The sequence below is a fragment of the Zootoca vivipara genome, chromosome 7, assembly GCF_965207765.1.
Source record: "Zootoca vivipara chromosome 7, rZooViv2.hap1.1, whole genome shotgun sequence".
Lineage (NCBI taxonomy): Eukaryota > Metazoa > Chordata > Lepidosauria > Squamata > Lacertidae > Zootoca > Zootoca vivipara.
Window position 1 is genome coordinate 40,109,449 of NC_142590.1, and position 23,915 is coordinate 40,133,363.

General features: G+C 40.5%; 1 protein-coding gene across 5 annotated transcripts in view; it reads right to left on the bottom strand.

Annotated features, from left to right (window-relative positions):
• The window catches only part of ZFYVE9 (zinc finger FYVE-type containing 9), a 50,165-nt gene that overhangs the window by 25,169 nt on the left and 1,081 nt on the right, over window positions 1-23,915 (bottom strand). The window contains exons 2-4 of one of the 5 annotated variants that reach the window (XM_035124161.3): window positions 13,902-14,006; window positions 9,483-9,587; window positions 2,051-4,122 (exon numbers count right to left, since the gene is read on the bottom strand). In XM_035124161.3, the coding sequence (XP_034980052.3) occupies window positions 2,051-4,122; window positions 9,483-9,552 (2,142 nt within the window). In that variant the 5' untranslated portion in view covers window positions 9,553-9,587; window positions 13,902-14,006. Of the gene's footprint in view, window positions 1-2,050; window positions 4,123-9,482; window positions 9,588-11,325; window positions 11,426-13,901; window positions 14,007-23,915 lie in introns of those variants that run through there. The other 4 variants (XM_088674056.1, XM_035124165.3, XM_035124167.3 and 1 more) reach the window with 4 other exon arrangements.

Genomic DNA, 23,915 nt, shown 5'->3' on the forward strand with positions numbered 1-23,915 from the left:
AACCCTATTACTTTTTATGCCGCAAATGTTCTGATTTTGTTGCACTATCCCCATTCCCCCCCCCCCCCGGTACAATAATGAGGCAGCACTGGGGCAGCATCACAGAACAAATTTAAGCAAAATAAATCCACCACTTTTGCACTATTATTGTGCCAAGAATATGTTGCGGAATAAACCTGTGATAAACACCAGCCTGAAAGGGCTCTCAGTGCAAAACATGTTTCAAATGGGAAGAAAGAGGTGTCTATTACAGTTAAATGGTTAAAAAAACACACGTTTTACTACAAGCAGGAATCCCACTGAAAGAAAAGCCCCTGTGCTTTCTTTGATAAATAAAATGGGTAATTGCTAAATAAAACTGTGTGTTATTCCATTTCTACAGCACCATGCACAGCTGTGCTGATTGCAGATCTTTTATTCACTTAATTCTACTTTACCTTGTCTTAACTGAGAACAATATTCAAGTCTGTATTTTTATAAGGCCCCAAGATAGCAGGCTTATTTTACATCCAATTTAAAATTAAAGCACAGAAATCCTAAAAGCCACACATTTACTTATTTCTCAGGAATATTTAAAAAACAAAACAATTTTGGTATTTTTTCAGCTGAAAACCGGATAATACCAGGCTTACGAATGACTTTTTGTGTATTTTTTAGCTATCACAACATTCCCTCTCAACCCTAGAGTCTTCTAAGAATTTGGAGTGGTGTTATATTGTAACAGTGATACCACAAATGTATGAAATAACAAGCAAACCAGTTAATTTTTGGTCGATCAAACGGTCAGGGCAGAGATTGCTTAACTGTTTGCAGCAACGGCTTGATAGCATGGCAAGCACCTTTAGAGAATGACACTCTACTTAAAAAGGGAAAGGCAAGTCAGGGAACAGCCACTGCCTGAAGAAACCTCTTTTCCCCTCCCTCTGCTTTCACCCTTTCTGATCTGGAGCAGGAAAGGCCAGCAGAAGGGTTGCCAATTTGGTCTCCATGGCCAGGCTTACCAGCTGCCAAACCACCTCCCAACCTCTCATCATGGACCACCCCAGAGCTTGAAAGCTGGGGTGAAGGTTGGCTGTTTATTTCTCTTCCCAGAATGTGATGCCACACTCACCGCAGCAAGAACCGTATAGTGAAAGGTGGTTTACCCAGTGGGGCAGAGCAGCACCCTAGATTCCCATCAGCTGGGCTGCTGCTCCTTACCAGGAAGGGGAAGCCAAGGCATGAGGCATCACAGAAGTTGGTGTGGTGCATTCACAACACTGGCAAAGCCAATCCGGCATTACCACCAGTTGAGTCACACCACACTGACCTCTCCGTCACCTTGCTCCACTACCACCCAGTAAGCTGCAGCAACAACACCTCTGCCAGAAACCTAATGCTGCTGCAGCTCTGCTTCTGCCTGTACTTAATCACAAAGTGTGCTGGGGGGGGGGGAGGGACCCCATAAGATTCAAGAAGTCATTTATTTGGGGTGTATACTTGTTTTCTAGCTTGATGCAAAAGTAACAATTAATAATACCTTTAACACTCATGTTATTTTCAGTAGCCATTAAAATAAATAGATATCTAACCTTAATTTGCTAAAAACTACAAAATGCTTATGGGACGCGGGTGGCGCTGTGGTCTAACCACAGAGCCTAGGGCTTGCTGATCAGAAGGTCAGCAGTTCGAATCCCCGCAACAGGGTGAGCTTCCGTTGCTCGGTCCCTGCTCCTCTCAACCTAGCAGTTTGAAAGCACGTCAAAAGTGCAAGTAGATAAATAGGTACCGCTCTGGCAGGAAGGTAAACGGCATTTCCATGTGCTGCTCTGGTTCGCCAGAAGCGGCTTAGTCATGCTGGCCACATGTCTGCGGACAAACACCGGCTCCTCGGCCTATAGAGTGAGAGATGAGTGCTACAACCCCAGAGTCCTCCACGACTGGACCTTACAGTCAGGGGTTCCTTTACCTTTACCTTTTTTACAAAATGCTTAATAAAAATACCCCCCCCCCAAAAAAAATTCTGTGGCTTCAATCATTTGTGAAAATATTTCATTAAATATAAACGTACCTTTCCACAGGCTCTGCAATGGTGTCGCCTTTTAGTGAATGTAAATCTGGCCTCACATTTCATGCAGTTTGGTGCTTGAGAATCTGGAACCCAGACAGGAGCCACTTCGCCCAAAGTAGTAAATGGCTTTCTTGTAGGAACTCCAAACTGGCCAGCTCCAAGATCGTTGTCTGGACTATCTGAGGCTGCTGCAAGGCACGAACTACTAGAAACCCCAGACTTAAAATCATCAGAATGCTCCCCGCCAATATCTGTGACTGATGCACTCATTGATGTTTCATCAGAAAATACATTTGCTGCTATTTTTTCACCTACTTTTACTTTTCCAGATACATCATTTTTGTTTTTACTGTTTCCTCCACAGTTTGGGGGAACCAGATCGTTTTGTAAATGGTCCGATAATGGCTTTGGAATTTGTAGTTTAAGATTTGTAGGCTGTTTGGGTCGGGCACCACCAAAAGGAACACTAAGAGGTTGCAGACTGGCTGCTTGTTTTGGTGATGCTTGACTTGTTTCAGATGGTACCTGACTGCAGAGATTATATAAATGTTTTTTTTTAATTTGGTCACCAGTGCAGTTCAAAATGAGCCCACTTCTCTCTGTGGCCTCATTTCCTCTTTGTTCATAAACATTATTGTAACATTCTGATTTGCTCTCCTCTATCTCCTTTTCCTCAGTCACTGAGTCTTCCTTGGAGGGTAAAGTCTTTGGAATATGAGCAAGAATTGGGGTTTGTATTCCATAGGAATCACAACAATTGAGCAGAGCACTTGATGCCGATGTACTCATGACATCAGTGGGGCTGGAATCTTCAAACTCATCCATATATGCTCCCTTTAAGTCCTGACTTGCTACTGTCATGCCATCGCTGCTATCTCCATTACTACATACTTCCTCCTGCTTTGCCGTATGCAACAGTGTTTCATCCTCCCCAGGTGTTTGCTCATTACTGATCTGATTTTCTTTAGTCAGTTCCCCATTTGCCATCTCCTGAGATTCTGATAAACAAACTGTCGTGCTGAGCAATTCAGTTGAGCTGAGTATTTTTTCATGTTTGTCAGCTTCATTTTCAGCAGCACCAACATCCATAGAGGCCAAATGTCCATCAGAACGTTCACCGTGATTACCACTTTCAAACGTATTTGGCTGACAAGTTGCAGAGACCTCACATATCCCTGACTGAAATGGCTGGGCTGCTGGTTCTGCAACAGAAACCTCTGTGGAGAAACCACCATTACGGGAACTAGGTGAACAGTTTCTAGTCTCCAGCTGAGCAACAGCATCAGTGTCAAAACCCTCACCTGAGGATTTTTGCTGTATTTCAACACTAGGGCCAAGTGGCCTCTGCAATGTAATTACATTCATCCCTGCTGCTGCAGTTTCTGAGAAATGAAGGTCTTTATTTGAATTATCATTCTCCTTTAACCGAGAAGAATATCTACTGGATAAGCAAGCAGAAGCAGCACTACAATGGTTGAAAAAATCTTCTTCTGCAGGTAGCTTGTTGGCTTGTACTGCATCTTTTTCAGTATCTGCATCTTTTTCAATGGACCCGTTTATAGTAACATCAATGTGATCAGTTTGTTGGGTTTCATTATCCAGTGTAAAGCTAACAGTATCCATTCTGGGGGAATTGCTGTAATTTCTACAATCTAACAAATCACTTTGCAGTCCTTTTTTGTCACAGTTATGCATGACTGCTACTACAAGAACGTTTTTTTCCTCTGGTTTCTTTTTCCTTCCTTCTTCATCCATCAAATTGTACAGGGCATTTCGATTGCTATTTCTCTTAACTAGCTGATGATCATCTGTTGCTGCCTGATCATCAATCCACATGTTTGGGCTTTCTTGTCTTATATTAATATTTTTTCCATTAGAACAGCAATCTCCTCCTCCTGTTGATGCAGTGGCTAACTGAGACAGGGAGAATGACTTCAACTTTTGCGGACACTCATTAGGAATTGTGGATTCATTCACGTTGGCCAGAGCTGGGTTAAAAGACAGCCGATGAGAAGGAGGATCTAGGATCTTATTCCACTTTGCATCCAACAAAGTAGGTGAAATAGCTTCATCTGAAAAGATAAGTGACTTAAATCAATTTGCAATAAATTCAGCACATGTAACTTGTGCTTTGCACAAGAAGTTCAAATGTTTGTATATTAAAGGGAAAATACACAATACCGTATTGGCCTGAATATAAGCCTTGCTTTTTTCCCAAATTCTGACCGTGAAAAGTTAAAGTGTGGCTTAAATTTGCAACCTTATAAAAATTGGCTTTTACGATATTGCTGCTGAAATAGACATACGGTAAAATGGAACGGATGTGAGTGCCTGAAGAATTTTAAGGGAGTGGCTTATATTCAGGTATTTTCTTTTTTCCTCTCCCACCTCCCCATGAATTTTAAAGGTGCAGCTTATATTCAGGTGCAGCTTATATTCGGGCCAATACGGTACTAATAGAGCCAGCAACTCACACCTAAGCATTGTTTATCAGCAGTTGGAAGGATTGTTTTAATTAGGTCTTACACTATAAACATTCACTCATTTCATTATCATGATATGTTCCAAAGAACTCCAAGAACTGTAGACCACAGAATTACAGAGTTGGAAGGAACCATGAGAGCCATCTAATCCAACCCCCTGCAGTGCAGCAATCCTTCACCCCTGTGCGGGTACTACATTAGAAGTGTATTGCATAACAACAATTATTATCTTATTTTGCAAGAAGCAATTATAGTTAAACTAGCTTAAACCCAGGGTCAGACTAGATCCTAGTTTGCATGAAAATTACTGTATTTCCATCTTTTGGAATGTGTGCGTTTCTACAGTCACATACTGTATTTTTCTTTCCATAAGACCCACTTTTTTCTCCTAAAAAGTAAGAGGGAATGTCTGTGCGTCTTATGGAGCGAATGCATGGTCCCTGGAGCCGACTTGCCTAGGGCCTAAAAGCAGATTGTGCTTTTTTTTTTTAAGAAAGAGCTAAAGGCTGACAAGAGGGAATGACTGCGTTGAATGGAACCCGCTCAGCAGCTGATTGCAAGAGATCGGGGAGGGAGATAAGAGAGCTAGCTCCCTTCCCGTCCCCTTGCCTAGGCCTCAATTGTTGTCTGCAGAGGGAGACATGTAACGGGCTGATTAGATTATCTGTCTGGAAACTGTAGAAATGGGTCCCTTTCCTAGAGAAGATGCAGAACTGTGCGTTGAACCCCATAAAACAGGATTTTTTCCCTTTACAAGGGAACTCGGCAACTTTGAGCTGATCCTAAAAAAATAGAGCTTTCCCCCTTTGCAAAAAAGATGTACAACTCTGAGCTGACCCCCCCCCCCAAAATGGGGCTTTTCCCATTTGCAAAAAAAGCTGCACAACTTTGAGCTGATCCTTAAAAAAAATGGAGCTTTCCCCCTTTGCAAAAAATGCTTCCTCAAATATTTAATGGGGGGCAAAGGCACCTAGGCCTCTAGGAGTTGGCTACTATGCCTAGGACAAGTCAAGAAAGCAAAAAAAAAATTCTTCTTGCTTTCCTCCTCTAAAAACTAGGTGCGTCCTATGCTCAGGTGCGTCCCATGGAGCGAAAAATACGATAGGTCTCAGTCTAAATCAGAACCACAGTGTAGGTTGTGGTTTAACACTTTACCTCTTGAAGTTTCCCAATGAAAACCACCCATAAATTGCTTTTTGCCCTAGAAGAACACACAAATAGGTGTCATATGTTTTTCATTCCAGAGTGAATAGCAGCTTAAGGGAGAAATTTTGTTAGGAAAAAAGCACAGAGACAAAGTATTAAAATATTCCTTACCCTGTGCTGGAGACCCAATGCAGATTAGGTACTCCCACAACTGCTATTTTTTAAATCAAATTCAAAAAGATGAAAATGCAGTCACACATTTCTCTAGATTATTAGTTTGGCTCCCAAGTTAGATTTCTGGTTTTGATTAGTCTCTAAGGCCTAGAACAGAAATATTTCTTTTATAATACACATCTTATGGGAATACGTAATCTTAACATCTTGATTGATATATTTAGCTGCAAACCAGAGGAAGTACAAAACAACAGCATTAATTAAGACAAACTTGTAAAACCCAAACAAGAACGGACATCATATAAGTTATTCAAAGAAGCTGGGAACAATATAGCACAGCAAACTGAACTGAATGTCAATTTTGGAGACTCAAAAGCACATTGAAATTCCTGTTTAATCTTAAAGCTAATTGGGTGACCCTGGGCAAGACATCATCTTGCAGCTTTAGCTAACTTCACAGAATTATCGTAAGCATAAATGAGATTAAAATAATTGCAAATAGCTTCTTATACTTAAGTGTTTTACATAACTATATAGCTTAGGAACACTGCGGAAACACTGGAATAAACTGCTTTATACATTCTCCAGTTGCCAAAATCAAAACAGAGATCATGTAAAATTAAATAAATGCATGTTTGTTCCACATATAATTGGGGGGGGGGGGAGGAATCATATACTGTAATGAAAATGTCTGTAAAGGGCCCAAGCATAGAAAGTCCATTAGTTAGTATACTGCTGCCAACTGTATACTGTTCTGGGTAAAACTAGACAAAATGAGAAATGCATGGTCCCACTTCACATGTCGTTTTTTTGGGGGGGGGGTGGATAGCAAACATTAAGAAGCTCATCAGGACTGGAGCTGCAATGCTTAAAAATTGCCACTGTCACCAATGGCAGTTTCTCTCTCAGGGCAAATAGCAGTGGAGGGTTTACAGACAGACAGACAGACAGACAGACAGACAGACAGACAGATAGACACACACACACACACACACACACACACACACACACACACACACACCATTTATTTTTTTAAAAGCAGGCCACATTAAAGGAGAACATGCATTTCTAATATCATCTAGCTCGGCTGCCAGTTTGCAATCTAAACCATGGCCAAAATATAAATACTTCATCAAAGTGTACCTACTGCCTTTTATACACTCACACAAACATAAACCAATCAAAACTATTTTGGCATTCTTATGGTAACAAATTTGCAGTGCTATACCAGTTTAAGGTGGTGAGTGTTTTAAGAACTCTTCAGCTGCAGTAGTGACTGGGGAGGAAGCAGAGGCCCTTTCTGGGGAGCAAAATCTGTCACTACAGCATTCAGGTGAACTGCCCTGAGATCTGTGGATGAAGGGCAGTCTGCAAATTTAATAAATAAATGAATAATAAATGAAGAGCTGAAACTTCACCCGCTGAAGAACGGCTGGATAAAGAGACAGATTCACCCAATTCAGCCACATGTGGCTGACGATGATATCTTCTTGGCACACAGAGCTCAATGCCAGCAACAGCAAAAGCAAAAACCCTCTCAAAATTCAGTCATCACACTCCCCAAAAGGTGCTGCTTTCTGCCTCTCCAACCATCCTACCTCCTGCACCCACCCTTCAGGCTGCTACGGTGCTTTCTCAAACAGCCATCCAGGAATCATACCTGCTTTTTGCAAATACATCATTTAGCACCATAAAAAGGAAACCACTCAGGAAAGCAATTAGTCTATGAGTTATACCCACAGACTAAAACCATTTTCGTTTCTCAGAAGAACATTACAGTGTGGATAAGCCCTAAGAAAGCAATTTCTATCAGCCCAACTAATGAATAAATGTTGGCCAAAAAAGGTAACCAAATCACATTAACTCTCAAATAGCACTTTGATTGCTTCTGTAGTTGGAGTCATTAAACACCAAAGGTTGTGTTTTTCCTTATAAAAGCTATTTATTTATTAATGGCATGTGGTGCCACAAGATGACCATTAGCTGTGATGGCTTTAAAAATGGGATTAGACCTTCCATCAATTAGTCTAACAATGCCTATTAGTTATGATGGCTATATGAAGCCTCCATGTCTGGAAGCAGTATACCACATTACTACCGTAGGTGTTGGGGAGAAAAAGTGGGAGTAGAAATAGCCTACTTATAATCTCCCCAAAGGCACCTCTTTGGTTTATGTGAGAAACAGGATGCTGAACTTGACAGACCTTTCATCTAATCCAGCCAAGCTCTTTTTGGGTTTGCCTGTTTCCATTGTTACACTTTTCATGCCAGAGAATGCCCTACTTGCACAAACTATACAATGATAAATCCTATCCATGTTATAGCAGGCATTCACAACAGCGGAACAATAAAGTAGCATAATATAGGGGGGAAAGTGACTTAGCTACATACAAATCACGTAACAGGGAATACAGCAGTCAGAGACAAACAAACCACTTGGGGATTTAATTTTATTAATAATAGTAATAGTAGTAATAATAATAATAATAATAATTTTTATTTATACCCCGCCCATCTGGCTGTGTTTCCCCAGCCACTCTGGGCAGCTTCCAACCAAATATTAAAAACAATACAGCATCAAACATTAAAAACTTGTAAAAAAAAATCAAAACATGTTTGATGTTTTAGTATTGTGTGAATTCCATTTTCTCTTCCCCCTCCTCAATGTACACATTTAGTAATGTAGTTAGTAAGTTAGCAAGCTCTTGTATTCCTAAAACACTTTTTGTACAAGAACAAGCCACACAACCTAGGGAGGAATACACCTACCAAACCCCATTAGAGGAAGGCTTCCACAACAGGGCTTTCCCCTCCCACACATGCAACATCTATAATTTGCTCAAGGGGTTGGGAGAATCCCCCCAAACAGCACACAAGGGATCATTCCATCTGGGAAGCTTGCACAGATGGAACATTTGTAACAGTGCGAAGTTGAATTCCCCCCTAGTTATTTGTGATTACTCAGGGAATTTATTATTATTATTTTGTAATGTAAATTAAATTAAATGTCAACACAGACAAACTACAAGCTGTAACCAATATTTGTTCTTGGTTTACCACTCATGGTTCATCTGGAGAAGACAGACCATGAGCCTGGGTTCAAATCCAAGGCTAAGCCAAACTATGGCTTAGTCCTGGGTAGCACAGTGGCAGCAGGGCCAGGGGAAAAGGGCAGTGGTCACAATCCCCTGGATCCACACATTTGCCCATTTGTGCTAAGCCACAGTTTATGTTAGCATTATGTACAAATTTTAGCCATCAGTTGGCAGAGTCAAGGTATAGGAAACAGACAATTAATCAGTGTTGTAAAAGCTAGTGAAGACTTGTGGTAACTAGGAGCACACTGAAATGTAACACTGAACTTAGTGTAAAATGGGGGATTGATCTGGGAGTATGTGCATTCTGGGTGGCAAAAGAGCGCATGGAAGCTGATTACTTCTTATGTACAGACAGCTAATTATATGTACTCGCTCTAGCTGCAAGCAATTTTCACCTGTGAATTATATATCTATGCAATTGTGCCAATGTTTGACACCTAATTAATACAGGGATATCATACAAAGAAATACAACCAGAGTCACAGATCCAGATATTAGTTTGCATCTCCAGCCCTAACAAAAGTTACTCACCTTCATTTTGTTCAAATTCATCTAAAACCTTATCAAGGTTAAAAGCCTCTGTCTGGAAATAGTTCTCCATTTGTCAGGAAATGCCACCCAGCTCCTTGTCTGAACCTGTCAAGCAGACAGCCAGTTATGAACTTCTAGCAATATTCCAATGTCCCAGCACAAGATTTAGAGAGCTTAAAATTTAAGCTAATTTGACTTTATTTCCTATAAAATCAAAAGCATTTCCCAGTATTACAAAACTGTGATGATGAAACTGTATTGATCCTCCAGTTCCCACTGCCTCATCAATATCAGCCAGATATACAAATAAATTAGAAGCCTTCTAGACTAAGAAGGGACTTAAGGATTTATCTTGGTTTTATCAGTTATTTGCTGCAAGTATTATTATTATTATTATTATTATTATTATTATTATTATTATTAAAAAACCTAATAAAATCATATTGTTCCTTTTCTTTCTAAAGACAGGAAGGGGAAGGGGAATCCTAACTCACAGATCTAATGGATGGAAGGGGTTAGGGTTGCATGGAGGAGCCCCTCTGATGACAGTGAAGTTCTCTCCATTGGGGAGGGAGGACATTATGTGGGAAAGCTCCATAGGCACAGTTCTATTTTCACTAGCAGTAACCAATGTTAGACCCTGAAACAAGACACTCCAGGGGCAGAGTAGGACTACCCGAGGCAGGATCAGGTCCGCATCCATGCCACTCTGGAACTGGTATACTGTATATAATTTCCCTCTCCATTAGAACCAATGGGGTGATTCTTTCAAAAAAGAAAAGGCTCCCTGGGAGCCAAAAAGAAGACAAGTCTGTCCTTACACCTCCAACCTTGCCAGTGCTAGCCAACATGGGATTAAAAATAGAATACAATCTGTCACTTCACACAACAACCTACAACTCACTTGGAATCACACTCTTAGCTAACTTTTGGAAATAAAAGTCTTTTGTAAGCAACTTAGAGAACTCTTGTTTGAGTTAAGTAGTACTGTATATAAATTTGGTTACTGACAGCAGGATGACTGGCATGATGATAGAAAATGTACCAATCTATTCTTTTACGTATCCACTAAAACAAAGATCCTATGTCAAATATGGAACATTGCAGGAGTGCCTAAATGAAGGTGACTTATGTTTTAGTGTACAGTATCTGAAGAAGTGTGCATGCACACGAAAGCTCATACCAATGACAAACTTAGTTGGTCTCTAAGGTGCTACTGGAAGAAATTTTTTATTTTGTTTTGCCTAGATGAACACATTCAGTGGGCTTCACAATGGCAATTATTAAAAACTTTGAAACAAAATTAATATATATCAACTACTGAAACTAATTTACTGCCTAACATTGCCAGTCTCCATTAGTATCTACTCCTTCTACCAAAGCAGAGCTCCCCCATTCTACCCACCAGACCAGGTGTGTGTGCTCTAGTGGGAGAGGGGGAAGGGCACTGAGCTGGCTCAGGATCTGCTGGATCTTGAGCCAGCCCCAGTGCCATCACATGAGGGCATCAGTCCTAATCTAGACCCACCTTCTGCATTGCCTAGTGTTGTTTTAATTTCTGTAAGCTGCCTTGAGCCCTGATTCTGGGGAAAGGGTGGGGAATAAATAAATAAAAGAATAAAAACTAGATTTTTCCAGATTGCACAAACACAGCTAAAACACAGAAAGCTAAAAAGGTATAATCAATAGTAGCTGAAAAGTAATTAAACAACAATGGAATTAAAACAATGTAAAAAATAAATCTATTAAAATACAGGCAGTAAAAACAGCACAACACTATTAAAAACCCTTTCCTTAAAAGCAATCAGCTCCCAAAGGCCTGCTGGAATAAAACAATATTTACCTGCCAGAGGAAGGACCACAAGGACAGAGTTCAGTCTAGGTTCACCAGAAATGCGAGTTCCAAAGTCTGGGAGCTGCCTCTCCTGCGTTCCCACAAAAGGTGCCTGAGAGGATCGCAGGAATGAGGCCACCTCAAACATCTCAAGAGCCCAGATAGATTTGTATGGGAAAATACCCTGGGCCTTCAGATAGCCTAGGCCTAAGCAGTATAAGGTTTTATAGGTCACAACCAGCACTTTGAATTGTGCCCAGATACAAACCAATTAGCCAGTGGAGCTCCTTGGGCCCTTTAAAGTTTTCTAGCACTTTTCAAGGCAGACCCATGTAAAGCATGTTACAGTAATCCAAATGGGATGTAACTAAGGTGTGTGTCACTGTGGGCAGATCAGACATCTCCAGGGACGGGCACAGCTGGCACACTGCAGAAACCTGGGCACTCAGGCTCAGGGCTGCATCCAGTTACTAAGTCAGAAAGAAATCAGCAGGATTTCAATTAGTAGTGGCTAAAGTATCAGATCAGGAAAAATTACTGTATTTTTCCATATATAAGACTAGGCTTTTTTTACCAAAAATTAGGTTTAAAGTTGGGGCTCGTCTTATACACGGGTAGTGCTGAGGGGGTGTTTTCTTAATTTGGAGTCCCCCAAAATACATTCTTATACATTGTCTTATACATTGTCTTATACATTACATTACATTGAGTCTTATACATTACATTATATTACATTATACATTACATTGAGTCTTATACATTGGGGGGTCTTATACACGGAAAAATACGGTAATCAGTCTTCCGACCACACACACAACTCAATATCTATGTTTGACCAAGAATGCTACAAGTCATTTCTCATCTGTATAACAGATTTGAACTACAAGGACGCATTGGGAGATGTTACCTAATAAATATATCATCTTGGTAACTCGGTAAATATATCATCTTGGTAATGGATGAGGTGAAACAATAATTGCAAAGAGGGGTAGGTGTGACAGTTCAGAAATCTTCACTTTATATATATATATATATATATATATATATATATATATATATATATATATATTACTTTCTTTTCCATAGCACATTTAACAACCCCACAGGAAATAAAGCTATACTGAAAATCACTGACTTGTCCAAAGCTATCTAGTGAGCTTTACTGTAGTATGGGCTCTTGCCCATTTCAGTCAAATAAATTATATAGTGGACATTTTAAAAGATGACTCCTGTTAATTCAGTAATATTTTGTCTATTATGCTTTGCATTCTTGAAGCTGCAGCATCTAACCTAGATTAATCCATGACAGGATACAGCATTTAGCCTAAGCTTTGCCAACCACATACTGTAATCCTGGTGGACTGGAACAACAACTCAAAACAAGCCTACATATTAGCCAAGGAAGTAATACTATTTCATGCTAAAGTCTTAAATGCCATGTGACTGATATGGCTTACTCAAGATCAAGGATTTTATAGAAATTAAAAGAGAGATCTGAATATCTTACAACGGTGTTTATTATATAGGGAAGGAAATCTGAACATAGAATATTAAAACGAACACTGTAACAATAAAGTGCAGTACACACAACTGACCTGTTCCTGCACACAGTGAAGGGATCAACCAATTCTTTAACCAGAAGCAAAGCCTGCAATTTGTAATGCCACCATCCAAATAAACATTGAAGAAGTCTGTGATGGTATGCAAAATAGTAGGCCTTGCATGCAGACAATGAACCAGACAACCCAGTCATTCAATATATGTAGCCTCACAAGTGAAACAAAAAAGCTAGCTTGCTATGAGCACCTTTCTAAAACTTTCTCCCAAATCCATCCTGCAAACATTTGTGCTGGAGAAGGCAACCAAAATACATTAAATCAAGAACTTGGTGACAGTGCCTGATTCCACAGCTAGGTTTCAAGGAAAAAACCAGAACAGAGTCTAAAGAAAAGTAAGGCAAACTTGGCCTTAAATACACTTCAGTTCACAATCCAATACATTAGTATGTATTATTCACAGCACCCATTTACTGCAAAAGCACAGCTAAAAGTTGTTAAATTTACAGTACAGAGGGCAACCATTTCATGTGGGTGTTCCACTTGCAACCTGTGTACGTCGGCATAGCACATATAAGTGCACCCCCTCCACCTTCCAAAAGGACCAGCGCGTCAGCAATCATGCCTAAAACGGTCGCTACAAACAGGAAACTCTAAACTTTAAATTTAAAAATGCAGGATTCTATTGCAGAACACTATTGTGGCCAGCAATGATAAGAGTAAGAATATATTGAGGGCCACAGCTTCCTTGCCCTTGGTTTAAACAAAACACCCTAGAAACATTACTAGAAATTAGACTAATTCAGAACTCTTATTGTGGAAGACTCTGGGGTGAAAAAAATGTTATGTTTTCTGCTTGGTTGTTTGTTGCCCTAGAAGGGAAGGTAGGACAGAAACTCAATAAATAAATAAATTTCTGATCTGTTTAGGACTGCAATATAAGAAGCATACTAAGTATGCAAATTTAAAGGCGCTCTCTTAATTCAAATACTGTATCCAGATGTATACTGTCATTTGCCATCCTCTTACCTTTTTCTCCTATACATGCATAAAGAAACGAATCAACCAATTTCTATCCATGATATACACTGCCCAATCAGCTAGTTGATTTGAATCTGTATATTCTGCTTGATCCTAAAAATGAAACAAACACCACATTAGAATTCCTAAAGCTGCTATTAGTTGTATGTAGTTTAGCTATTTTCAGCCTGCCTCATCTTGAAATCCAAATTAGGGTAAGATTTCCCCCCTCTGAAACCTATAAAAACAATTTGATAACATAACCTTCGCTCCACTACATTTAAGTGGCCACCAAAGAAAGCCCCCCACCAAAAACATAATTATTCCGTCTCCATGCTCCCACATCTCCACAGCAATTACACAGGTGAACTATCAACTATCCTTTCCCAAATAAGGTGTAGACGGCACACATCTGAACTCATGAAGAGGCAGGAGGTAAGATGGGCTTAAACCACTGTATATTCCTGCGTGTAAGACTACTTTTTAACCCAGGAAAATCTTCTCAAAATTCAGGGGTTGTCTTATATGCCGGGTCATATTTCTTATACGGCGAGTACTGGTAGTTTATTATCAGTGTCCTCAACTGCATCTAGTCTCTTTATTAGGTTGTGCATCCTTGTATAATGTGCTTCCCGCAAAATAGTCAAAAACAACTTTAGAAGAGTAACCAAGCCCTAAGACTACAAAGGCATCACAATAAGTCGCTAGATACAAACCTGAAAAGACTTGCAATTTTCTCACTAGCTTAACTGGTAACACTTGCTTATGCCTACAACAGAAATTTGTACTTATTAATCTCAGGTAATAATAAAGATTTGGGCACCTTATAGCACCTAATCTATAGTGGTTCTCACTTTCATTAGGAAACATGACTCTTATTATAATAAACCAAGTTTTCTGTGATAGGATTAACTTTTTACCAGATTGGTTGGAGACTAACACAAAAGTATGGAGGACATAGGCTTAAGGAAATAGCCAGGAATAAGTTTTTGCTACGAGTATGCAGAAGATGGCAAAACATGAGGACTGCAACTTGAGCTCTTCAATGTATCCCTGTTCCTAGATTGTGTACATCAAGCCTGTCCAACTGGTTGATCGCGATCTACCGGTCGATTTGACTTCTCTCCCTATTTTTTTTTTAAAAAGCTCAACAACTCTGGTCAAACCCAATGGGCAGATCACTGCTAGTTTATTTATAGTGGGAGTAGATTGCAGTCTCTTGAACACCCCTGGTGTACATCTTTCCACAGAAGCATTCAACTAAGCCACCTGGTGACTATCCCTCTGGTTAGTGTACCTTCCCTCCTCTCTGACTCAAAGGAATAGTGTGACATGAGAAATTAAATACCAAAACCAAATAAATACAAATAATGTGTAATGGAAAATAATCATACAGAACAGGACTATCAATTTGACTGGCATACTTCAATGCCTGCAGACATTTAAAAAATGGCAGACCCAAGTGACCTCTCCGGGGCAAAAGTCTGGGCAGGTCCTAGGCTGCCCAGACAACAAGACCCCCCTCTCAGCCTAGCTAAGGAAAGCAGAGCAATATGTTTGGTACCAGCTTGGCTGCAGGAGTTGCCATCATCCAATCATTTCACATACTCCATTCCAGATAGGTGTAGGGTTTACTCCTTAGTCTTTTCTTCTTCTGAAGATGTCCCACAAAGCTGTGGGTATGGGTATGTGCCCACCAGACTAAATAAAAATACATTTTCAACACCAAAGAACCACTGTGTGTATCCACTGACTACAATAATCCTCAAAATTATGTCAATGGGACACTCCTATACAGTACACTGTTCTTTCCCTAGGGCTGGGCGATATCTGGTTTTCAACATTGTGATAACCAGCTAAATATTGTGATATACAGATATATCACGATGCCTGAAATAAGGATGGAACCATGTAGAAGCAAATGGGGTAATGTCATGGTGACTGTTGCCCAGACAAAGACAGGTGGGGAGGAAGAAGCAGCCAAACCTCAAGTCAATTTCTGGATGGGGTGGAATAGAGGGAAAGCAGAAGAGACAGACCCGGGAGGGGGAACCCCCACCCCTATATTCAGATTCTTAGCACAGGGAGACAGACAAACACATGCATGCACGCACGCGCACACACACACACACACACACACACACACACACACAGAAGAAGAGTACAGTGGTACCTTGGTTTACAAACACAATTGGTTCCGGAAGTCTGTACTTAACCTGAAGCGTACTTAACCTGAAGCGAACTTTCCCATTGAAAGTAATGAAAGTGGATTAATCTGTTCCAGACGGGTCCGCGGAGTACTCAACCTGAAGCGTACTTAACCCGAGGTATGAGTGTAATTGGTTCCAGAAGTCCGTACTTAACCTGAAGCGTACTTAACCTGAAGCAAACTTTCCCACTGAAAGTAATGGAAAGTGGATTAATCCGTTCCAGACACGTCCGCAGAGTACTTAAACTGAAAATACTCAAACCGAGGCATACTTAAACCGAGGTATGACTGTAACAGGAATTGAGAAGCATTGAATGGCTTCATGGTTTTTCCCACCTTGTGGGAAAGCTGACCACAGCACTGAGGGCATGGGAAAAGAGATGGCAGCAGGGATGGGAGCAGCAGAGGAGCAGCTCTGAGGTGACGATGCACGTCCGCTGCCCTCCGCTGCAAGGGGAGGGGACTGTGGCGCTGGGGAGGGAGGCGAGCAAGCTGTTTGGCCTGCCCCTCTCCAAATTTGTGTTTGCAATTTGGGAAAGGGAAGTCCCCTTCCCTCTACATCAGGGGTTGTCAACCTGGTGGGCGTTTCAGGATTCTAGGTAGGCAGTAGGAGGTTCTACGGCACAAGCTGAATCCTCCTTCCACTGAGCACTGGTGGGCAGTAAGGAAATTTTACCATCAAGAAAGATGCATTAGTGGGCGGTAGGTATAAAAAGGTTTGTTACCCCTGCTCTACATATTTTAATCCCAGCAGTAGCGACTCTCCCCTTCCTGCAGAGAAAAGTCTTGGTTCAGCCGAGCCACCCCCTGGGGAAGTCATCAGTTCTCAATCCTTTTGTCCAAATTTCCCTCGTGATATATTGCCAGGTCAAAACAGTTATCACAATGTGGATTCAAAAACAGTTTGATGATATACTGATTTATCACCCAGCCCTACTCTCCATCTTTCCGATGCTATGATGCAGACCCGGGTCAACACGTTTTGTGTTGCTTTTTCCTATTCCTGGTTCCCTCATCAATATATACTTTCAACATTGCTCTTCATCCCTCAGTAAGTACAGCATGAAACTCTCGGGATCATGGGTTTGAGCAGGGGTCCCCAAACAAACTACGGCTCCCGGGCCGGATGCGGCCCAATTGGCCTCCCAATCCGGCCCGTGACGACCCCCGCCGCCGGCGCCTGTTCTTGCGGCGCACTGCGCGGCGGCGCGCTTCCAAATCTGGAAAAAAGCGCCAAAAATCGTTTCTGTGCATGCGTATGGGCCTCTCCCGACCCAAAAGAGGTCATTTCCGGTGCACTTCCGGGTCGGGGGAGGCCCATACGCATGCGCACAAACAATTTTTGGCGATTTTTCCGGCCTGGAAGCGCGCCACCACGCCAGTAAATGGGTGTGCGCATGCGCACTGGCGCGCACTCCCCCACCCTCCGGCCCGAAGGCGGGTAAGTCTGGGGACCCCTGGGTTTGAGTCCCATGTTGGGCAAAAGATTCCAGCATTGCAGGGGGTTGAACTAGATGATTCTCATGATACCGTCCAACTCTACAATTCTATGATCAATAATTACGGAGGCCAAATATGGAGAGGTGGAAAGAAATTAGATAAGAGTTAAGCATGAGTAGAGCAAACTGCAATTATACAGTGAAAATGAGTGATGGATTTTATGCGCAAATGGTGATAAGTTGAGTACTGTGCATATTTTGTGGTGAGTAGACATTTTACTAGGGGGAATGGCTTATTTTGGCGTTTCAGTGTGCAGCAGGCATATACATAAAACATTTCTTCTCATGAAGATTATTCATGACCCAATAGTCCCATGAGCCAAGGTACACCAAGGATGCAGAATATCCAGCAAAAGGGCATGACAGCATGACAACAAGGTGAAGAGATAAACAACACAAAAGAATCATAACGCCATCTTCACTCTCAATTTAATAGCAGAATAGGAGGACAGGGAGCAATGTGAGGACTGGGAGTTGCAGAATAATTAACTTCAGTCTTATGAATTTTAGAATGTTGGTGCGAGCAGTACTGCAAACAGAAGACAACCGAACATCTAAACAAGCTTTCATCCTACTGATCCTACATAGTATTTGTATACTAAACAGCGTACAGCCAGCTAGGTAAACACAGCTAGGAGTGAGTTCAAAGCAAAATTTTGACACAGCAAAGTGAAATCAGAATATATGAAAGTGTTTCTAACAAGGAAGTGTCATTCATAGCTAAGCACAGCTATTAGGAGATTTGTACAGCACTTTGATCTGCCTTTTACAGGGAACATTACGGATTTCTAAGTTTGCCATATTAGGGGGGGATCAACACAGAGGTTTCTGACAGTTACAGGTGTTCTAACAAAAAAGTCTATATACCAGAAGAGACATTTAACACATCTAGAAAATTGATGTATTTGAATACTATCCAATAAAGCAAAATACAACCAATTCATATGTTTACTTCATATATTTATATGAATTTCAGTCAATTTAGAAGATGATTCTACAGCATACATTAGCTCAAAATGTAATCATCTGTATAAAATTTTAAGAGCGCATTGATACAATAAACATACTTTTTATTACAGAACACTCAAGAAGCACTGGCTCAAATGAAGTCTAATTTTAAGATCATCAGCTGATGGTAAATGCCTCTCCCCCATAGTCAATGTATGCGGGAATGTAAGAGACTCTGGTTTCCCATCTGTTGCCTCCAGTGACAAAACAAAAGCTATTGTGCTTGAGACTTGCATTTAACCCTTCTTCTTTTGTACTGGCCTAGATCACTAAAGCAATTGAAAGTAATGGACCACAATAAAGTAAACAAGGCTTATCCAAGAAGTCACAACAGTATGCAAACACAAAAAATAAATAGGCCCTCCTATTTTAGTTTATAAGTACCAGTTGCAGTAAAAGCAGCACCTCTAGGCCAGTTGTTCCTTCCAACTGAAACAAATGTGACAGATAACTGTATGAGGTGAACCAGACAGGAATTATCCTCCCCCCACATACACACTATGCAAAATTTGCAGCATGAGTGTCTACTTGCCTCAGGTACACTCACTAAGAAGCTGACATATGGACCAGCTTTCTTAACATTTGCACCAAGACAAAAACACACACTGCCTTTTACAACATTTCTGGATACATGCTTTGTTTTCCCCAGCACAAAAACTAATCTCTGTTTTTTTAAAAATAATAATTTGTAAAGTAGCAGTACAATCTCACCATAGGAGCTGGCAGACTGAACTAAAACAAATCTTCCACTCAACTTCTGAGTTAATTAGATGGAGACAGTGAAGGTTTGGTTTTTTAAAAATTAAATGGGTCAATTTAATGAAGCTCAATTTCCACAGCTATTACTAAAAAGATGTCTACAAACAGAATACAAAGGCTGGAACTTCTGAGGCCAGATGCCTTTAAGGAGCTTGAGAGCAAAGCATTCTTTTTTCTACAAAGTCCATTATTTTCCCATTATCCAAAATGGCTTAACCTACCAGTACTGAGGGATGCGGGTGATGCTGTGGGTTAAACCACAGAGACTAGGGGTTGCCGATCAGAAGGTCGGCGGTTCGAATCCCTGCAACAGGGTGAGTTCCCGTTGCTTGGTCCCAGCTCCTGCCAACCTAGCAGTTCGAAAGCACGTAAAAGTGCAAGTAGATAAATAGGTACCGCTCCGGCGGGAAGGTAAACGGTGTTTCCATGCGCTGCGCTGTGCTGCGCTGCTTCGCCAGAAGCGGCTTAGTCATGCTGGCCACATGACCCCGAAGCTGTACGCCGGCTCCCTCTGCCAGTAAAGCGAGATGAGTGCCAGTAAAGCGAGATGAGTGAGAGTCGTCCGCGACTGGACCCAACAGTCAGGAGTCCCTTTAACTTTACCAATACTGAACCTTTGAAGTACTAGTAAGCAAGTCCCATTGACAGGAACTTGCAAAGTCTGTATTTAATTGGGGTCTTGCTCTTATTTTATTTTTTTAATCATTTTTATTAATTTCCAATATAAACAGTCAATTAACATACAATCATAATCCAATTAAAAACAAAAAACTTAAAAGCTATTTTTGTTTAATAAAAAACATACAATATATATTCCGTTGGGAAAGTGTACTTGCACAAACTTTTTTACAATTCCAGCTACCGTTAACTACCTTTATCTAAAGATTTATTATTTAATCTAAAGGACCAGTCAGAGCAGTCCTCCTCATTAACATCTCCAGGAGAGATTCTCTTCTCTATGTTCTACCAGTGGAAGAGAGGTTCCTGGTTGAGATGTGGAAGATGACCTTCTCGAGATCACATTATTTAATCTAAGCTGTGAAAGTTTACTCAAAGGAGGTTTGTTTCACCCAAATAATCGTCTAGTACAGGCATCCCATCCCCAAACTGCGGCCCTCCAGATGTTTTGGCTTACAACTCCCATGATCCCTAACTAACAGGACCAGTGGTTGGGGAAGATGGTAATTGTAGTCCAAAACATCTGGAGGGCCAAAGTTTGGGGGTGCCTGGTCTATTACATAGTGAAGACACTTGTGTTCTGGGGCAAGTTTGGCCTGTTGGATGGATGTGTTTATTGTACTGACTCAACACACTTTTATTGTACTGACCCCACAACCCTGCTGTGATATTCTCCAATCTTGCTTGTTGAAAAATACAGTGGTACCTCGACTTACCAAGACGATCCATTCTGTGGCGCTCTTCGTAAGTCGAAGTCTTTGGTTGTCGAAGCGCCCGTTTTGCACATGCGCCGACCGTGATTTTGCGCTTCTGCGGATGGGCCGACCACACACGGGGCGAAAAGACTTCCGGGTTTGCTGACTTCAGAAGTCGAAACCTTCGGAAGTCGAGTCATTCGGATGTCGAGGTACCACTGTATGCAATTTTGTTTTGTTTCTTTCATATCCTGAGCACTGCTTTTACAATGAAGGGGCAGGAAATACTTTAAACAAATAAATAGGTCACAGTACTTATGACTCAACTATTTTCCTCCTATGCTTATTGTGATTGGTCAAGTTGAAGAGAGACTTCCTGTGAATTAAAATAAACATACATGTAATCATAATCAATCACACCCTATGACTCTACTTCAGTAACAGCTGGACCTGCATCCTAAGCTACATAGCTGCTACAGCTTGGCTCTCAGGAATTGGCTCTCCAGTGTTTCAGTCTGGAGTCTTTTCCAGCCCGACCTGGAGACACCATTAGCAGCAATACTAAGCTTGGTCTGACTTGTATAAGACAGCTACCTATAGTCCTTCTAAACACACAATGATGGAGAAAATTAAATATTACTTTGAATAGAATTCAAATGGTGTTGCTTCATTGGTGGAGGAAATAAATTCCCTCCTCCCTCCTGCAAACCCCCCAGAAATTTGCTCCAAGGGGTTCCCCAAAACCTCAGCAAATTTTGGGGAGCAGGCAGGGAGGAAGACTTGCCGGCCCTCTAGTTCTATAATAAAAGCCTTCCATCGGCAGAGAAACACTGTTTGCTTCCATCTTTGACATCCTCTTACAGAAGTTAAAAGGTTTAGGCAACTACTGTTCACTGAGCATTTCAAACAGTTTCCAAAATTTCACTCTTGGCCACATGCTCCAAAAACCTTTGCATCAACTCCCAGGTTTCATTCAGCAAAACGAAGTCAAAATTACTAGAGACTTGTTTCAACACCTTTGTATAGGGCTTGTAAATAGATGCTTTGTCTCCTATGTGAGTAGGAATTGCCTTCAAGCCACTTGATATGGATATTTACAACAAATAAACTGTGTTTATTTTTATTTTAAACCACAAACTACTAACTTAAGCATGCTTGGGCTGGTGGGTTAAAAACTGCCTTAATACCAGTACCATGAAAAATATATACTATAGCGCCCTAATATCCATAACTTTGCTTATACAAAGGTGGTATAAACTAACATGGCTTATGGGCTTCCATTTGAGCATCTGGTTGCCCACTATGAGACAGAGTTCTAGAATACATCCAGCAGGCTCTTATTAAAATGAGGCAGATTGGTCAAGTTATAACCTTCCAGCTCTAACAAAGCAATTCTATACATATTTACCTAAAAGTAAATCCCACTATGTTTAATTAGGTTTACCGGTATTTCCTTGTAAGTGTGTGTTAAGACCGCAGCTTAAGTAGATTAAAGTTATTTCATAACCCTTCGCACAGGCCCATTCACAACTACAGGGATACATACATACTTTATCACTGTTTCTGTTACTCCAATCCTAAATATCCACCTGTAAGCCTGTTTTGAAATATTATTCCAAAATAAATATTGTTAGTTATACTTTATCCAAACAGTTAGATGTTGGCATAGAAATTCCTAGCATAGATCTGTTAGCAATCCTGCTATAGTAAGGCATATTATTTGCCTGTTGACTGCAGCATATATTTCTGCATCCATTTACATTTTTCATCTAAGGAGCCCAGTTGTCTAGGATATACACTTTCATTTTCAAATGTAAAAGAACAATGAGAGAACATAAATGCTAGAATACATGCTGAAAAGCATCTGCTCTGAACAGTTCATCCTTTACTTATGCACTAAGAATTAATTTATTAAAATAATGTAAAGCCTGCCTAAGTTATATGTTAAATTATATTTGCTTAGATTTAGAGCATCATGGATTATGGAAGGATTAAATATTTTGCATTTTTAAAAAGAAACAGCATAGACATTCACAATCTTCAAATAAATTTCAGTAAGCTTTCAAGCATGAGACTAAACCAAAGCCTAGATTTGATGCCATGGGACATGCTGCAATTATCAGTGAAGTAAAGTTGCTTTTAAAAAATCAGATCTCTATGGGGCCCTTTAAATTTTGGTCAAGTGAGGGCTGCTTTTTTAATGAAATGCTTCTGTGCAGATGAGCAACATTTAAAGGACCTCTGGGCCATTGAAGAGCCCTCTTAATTGTGGCAGCATTTACCAGATATCAAAATCTAAAGTTTTTTGTCTACTAAGTTTAATCAAGTGTAAATGGATTTTTAGTTTAGTAAATCCTGGCCATTAAATTATACTGATATTAATAAGGCATGCAATATTAAATCCATGCCAGAAAAACAAACATTAATTCACTACCACATACGTGCATCTTTGTGTTGCTGATCAATAAAAGCAGTTTTATCTATGTTGGGCCAAGCTCAGACAACCTAACAGTTTTCAGTACAATCCAAACAAGCACTCCACTTTCATGCATCTATATTCAGACTTTGATATTTTACATAATAAATATATTATCCTTCTAGATGTCTATGTGCTAAAAAATAATCAACCTGCTGTCCTTATAACCTTTAGTGTGACCTCCATGTTTCCCTTACTCACTCTACCAGGCTCTTTGAAATTTTGCGTCCATCTTAAGTCACAAATAGATAGCAGCAGGTTCAGATATGAAAATCTGCACTAACACCACAAGACCATTCAAGTTTTGTGAACATTTTACATGTGGAACTTCACCTTGTTTAAATATATTAATAAATATATTCTGTTATTATACTTCTATTTCAGTACATGCAAATACTATTTGTTTACATATATGCAAAATACCTAAACATTCAAACTTATCAAGGTAATTCCCATCAGTTATTCATGTTACAAGATATGCAGCCCCTCCATTGCAACCAGTCATCTGGACCTACTTACCCACATCCACAGAACTAAAAAATACCTGAATTTTATCACCAAGGTGAGCATCACTTAAGTGAGTGCAACAACAAACACAATTAAAAGTAACCTTGCCTCCTGGTAAGCGCTCTAGTTCGGCAATGATGGCACGTTTCAAATTATTTAAATAGTGAACAGACTGCAACAAACGACGCCAGA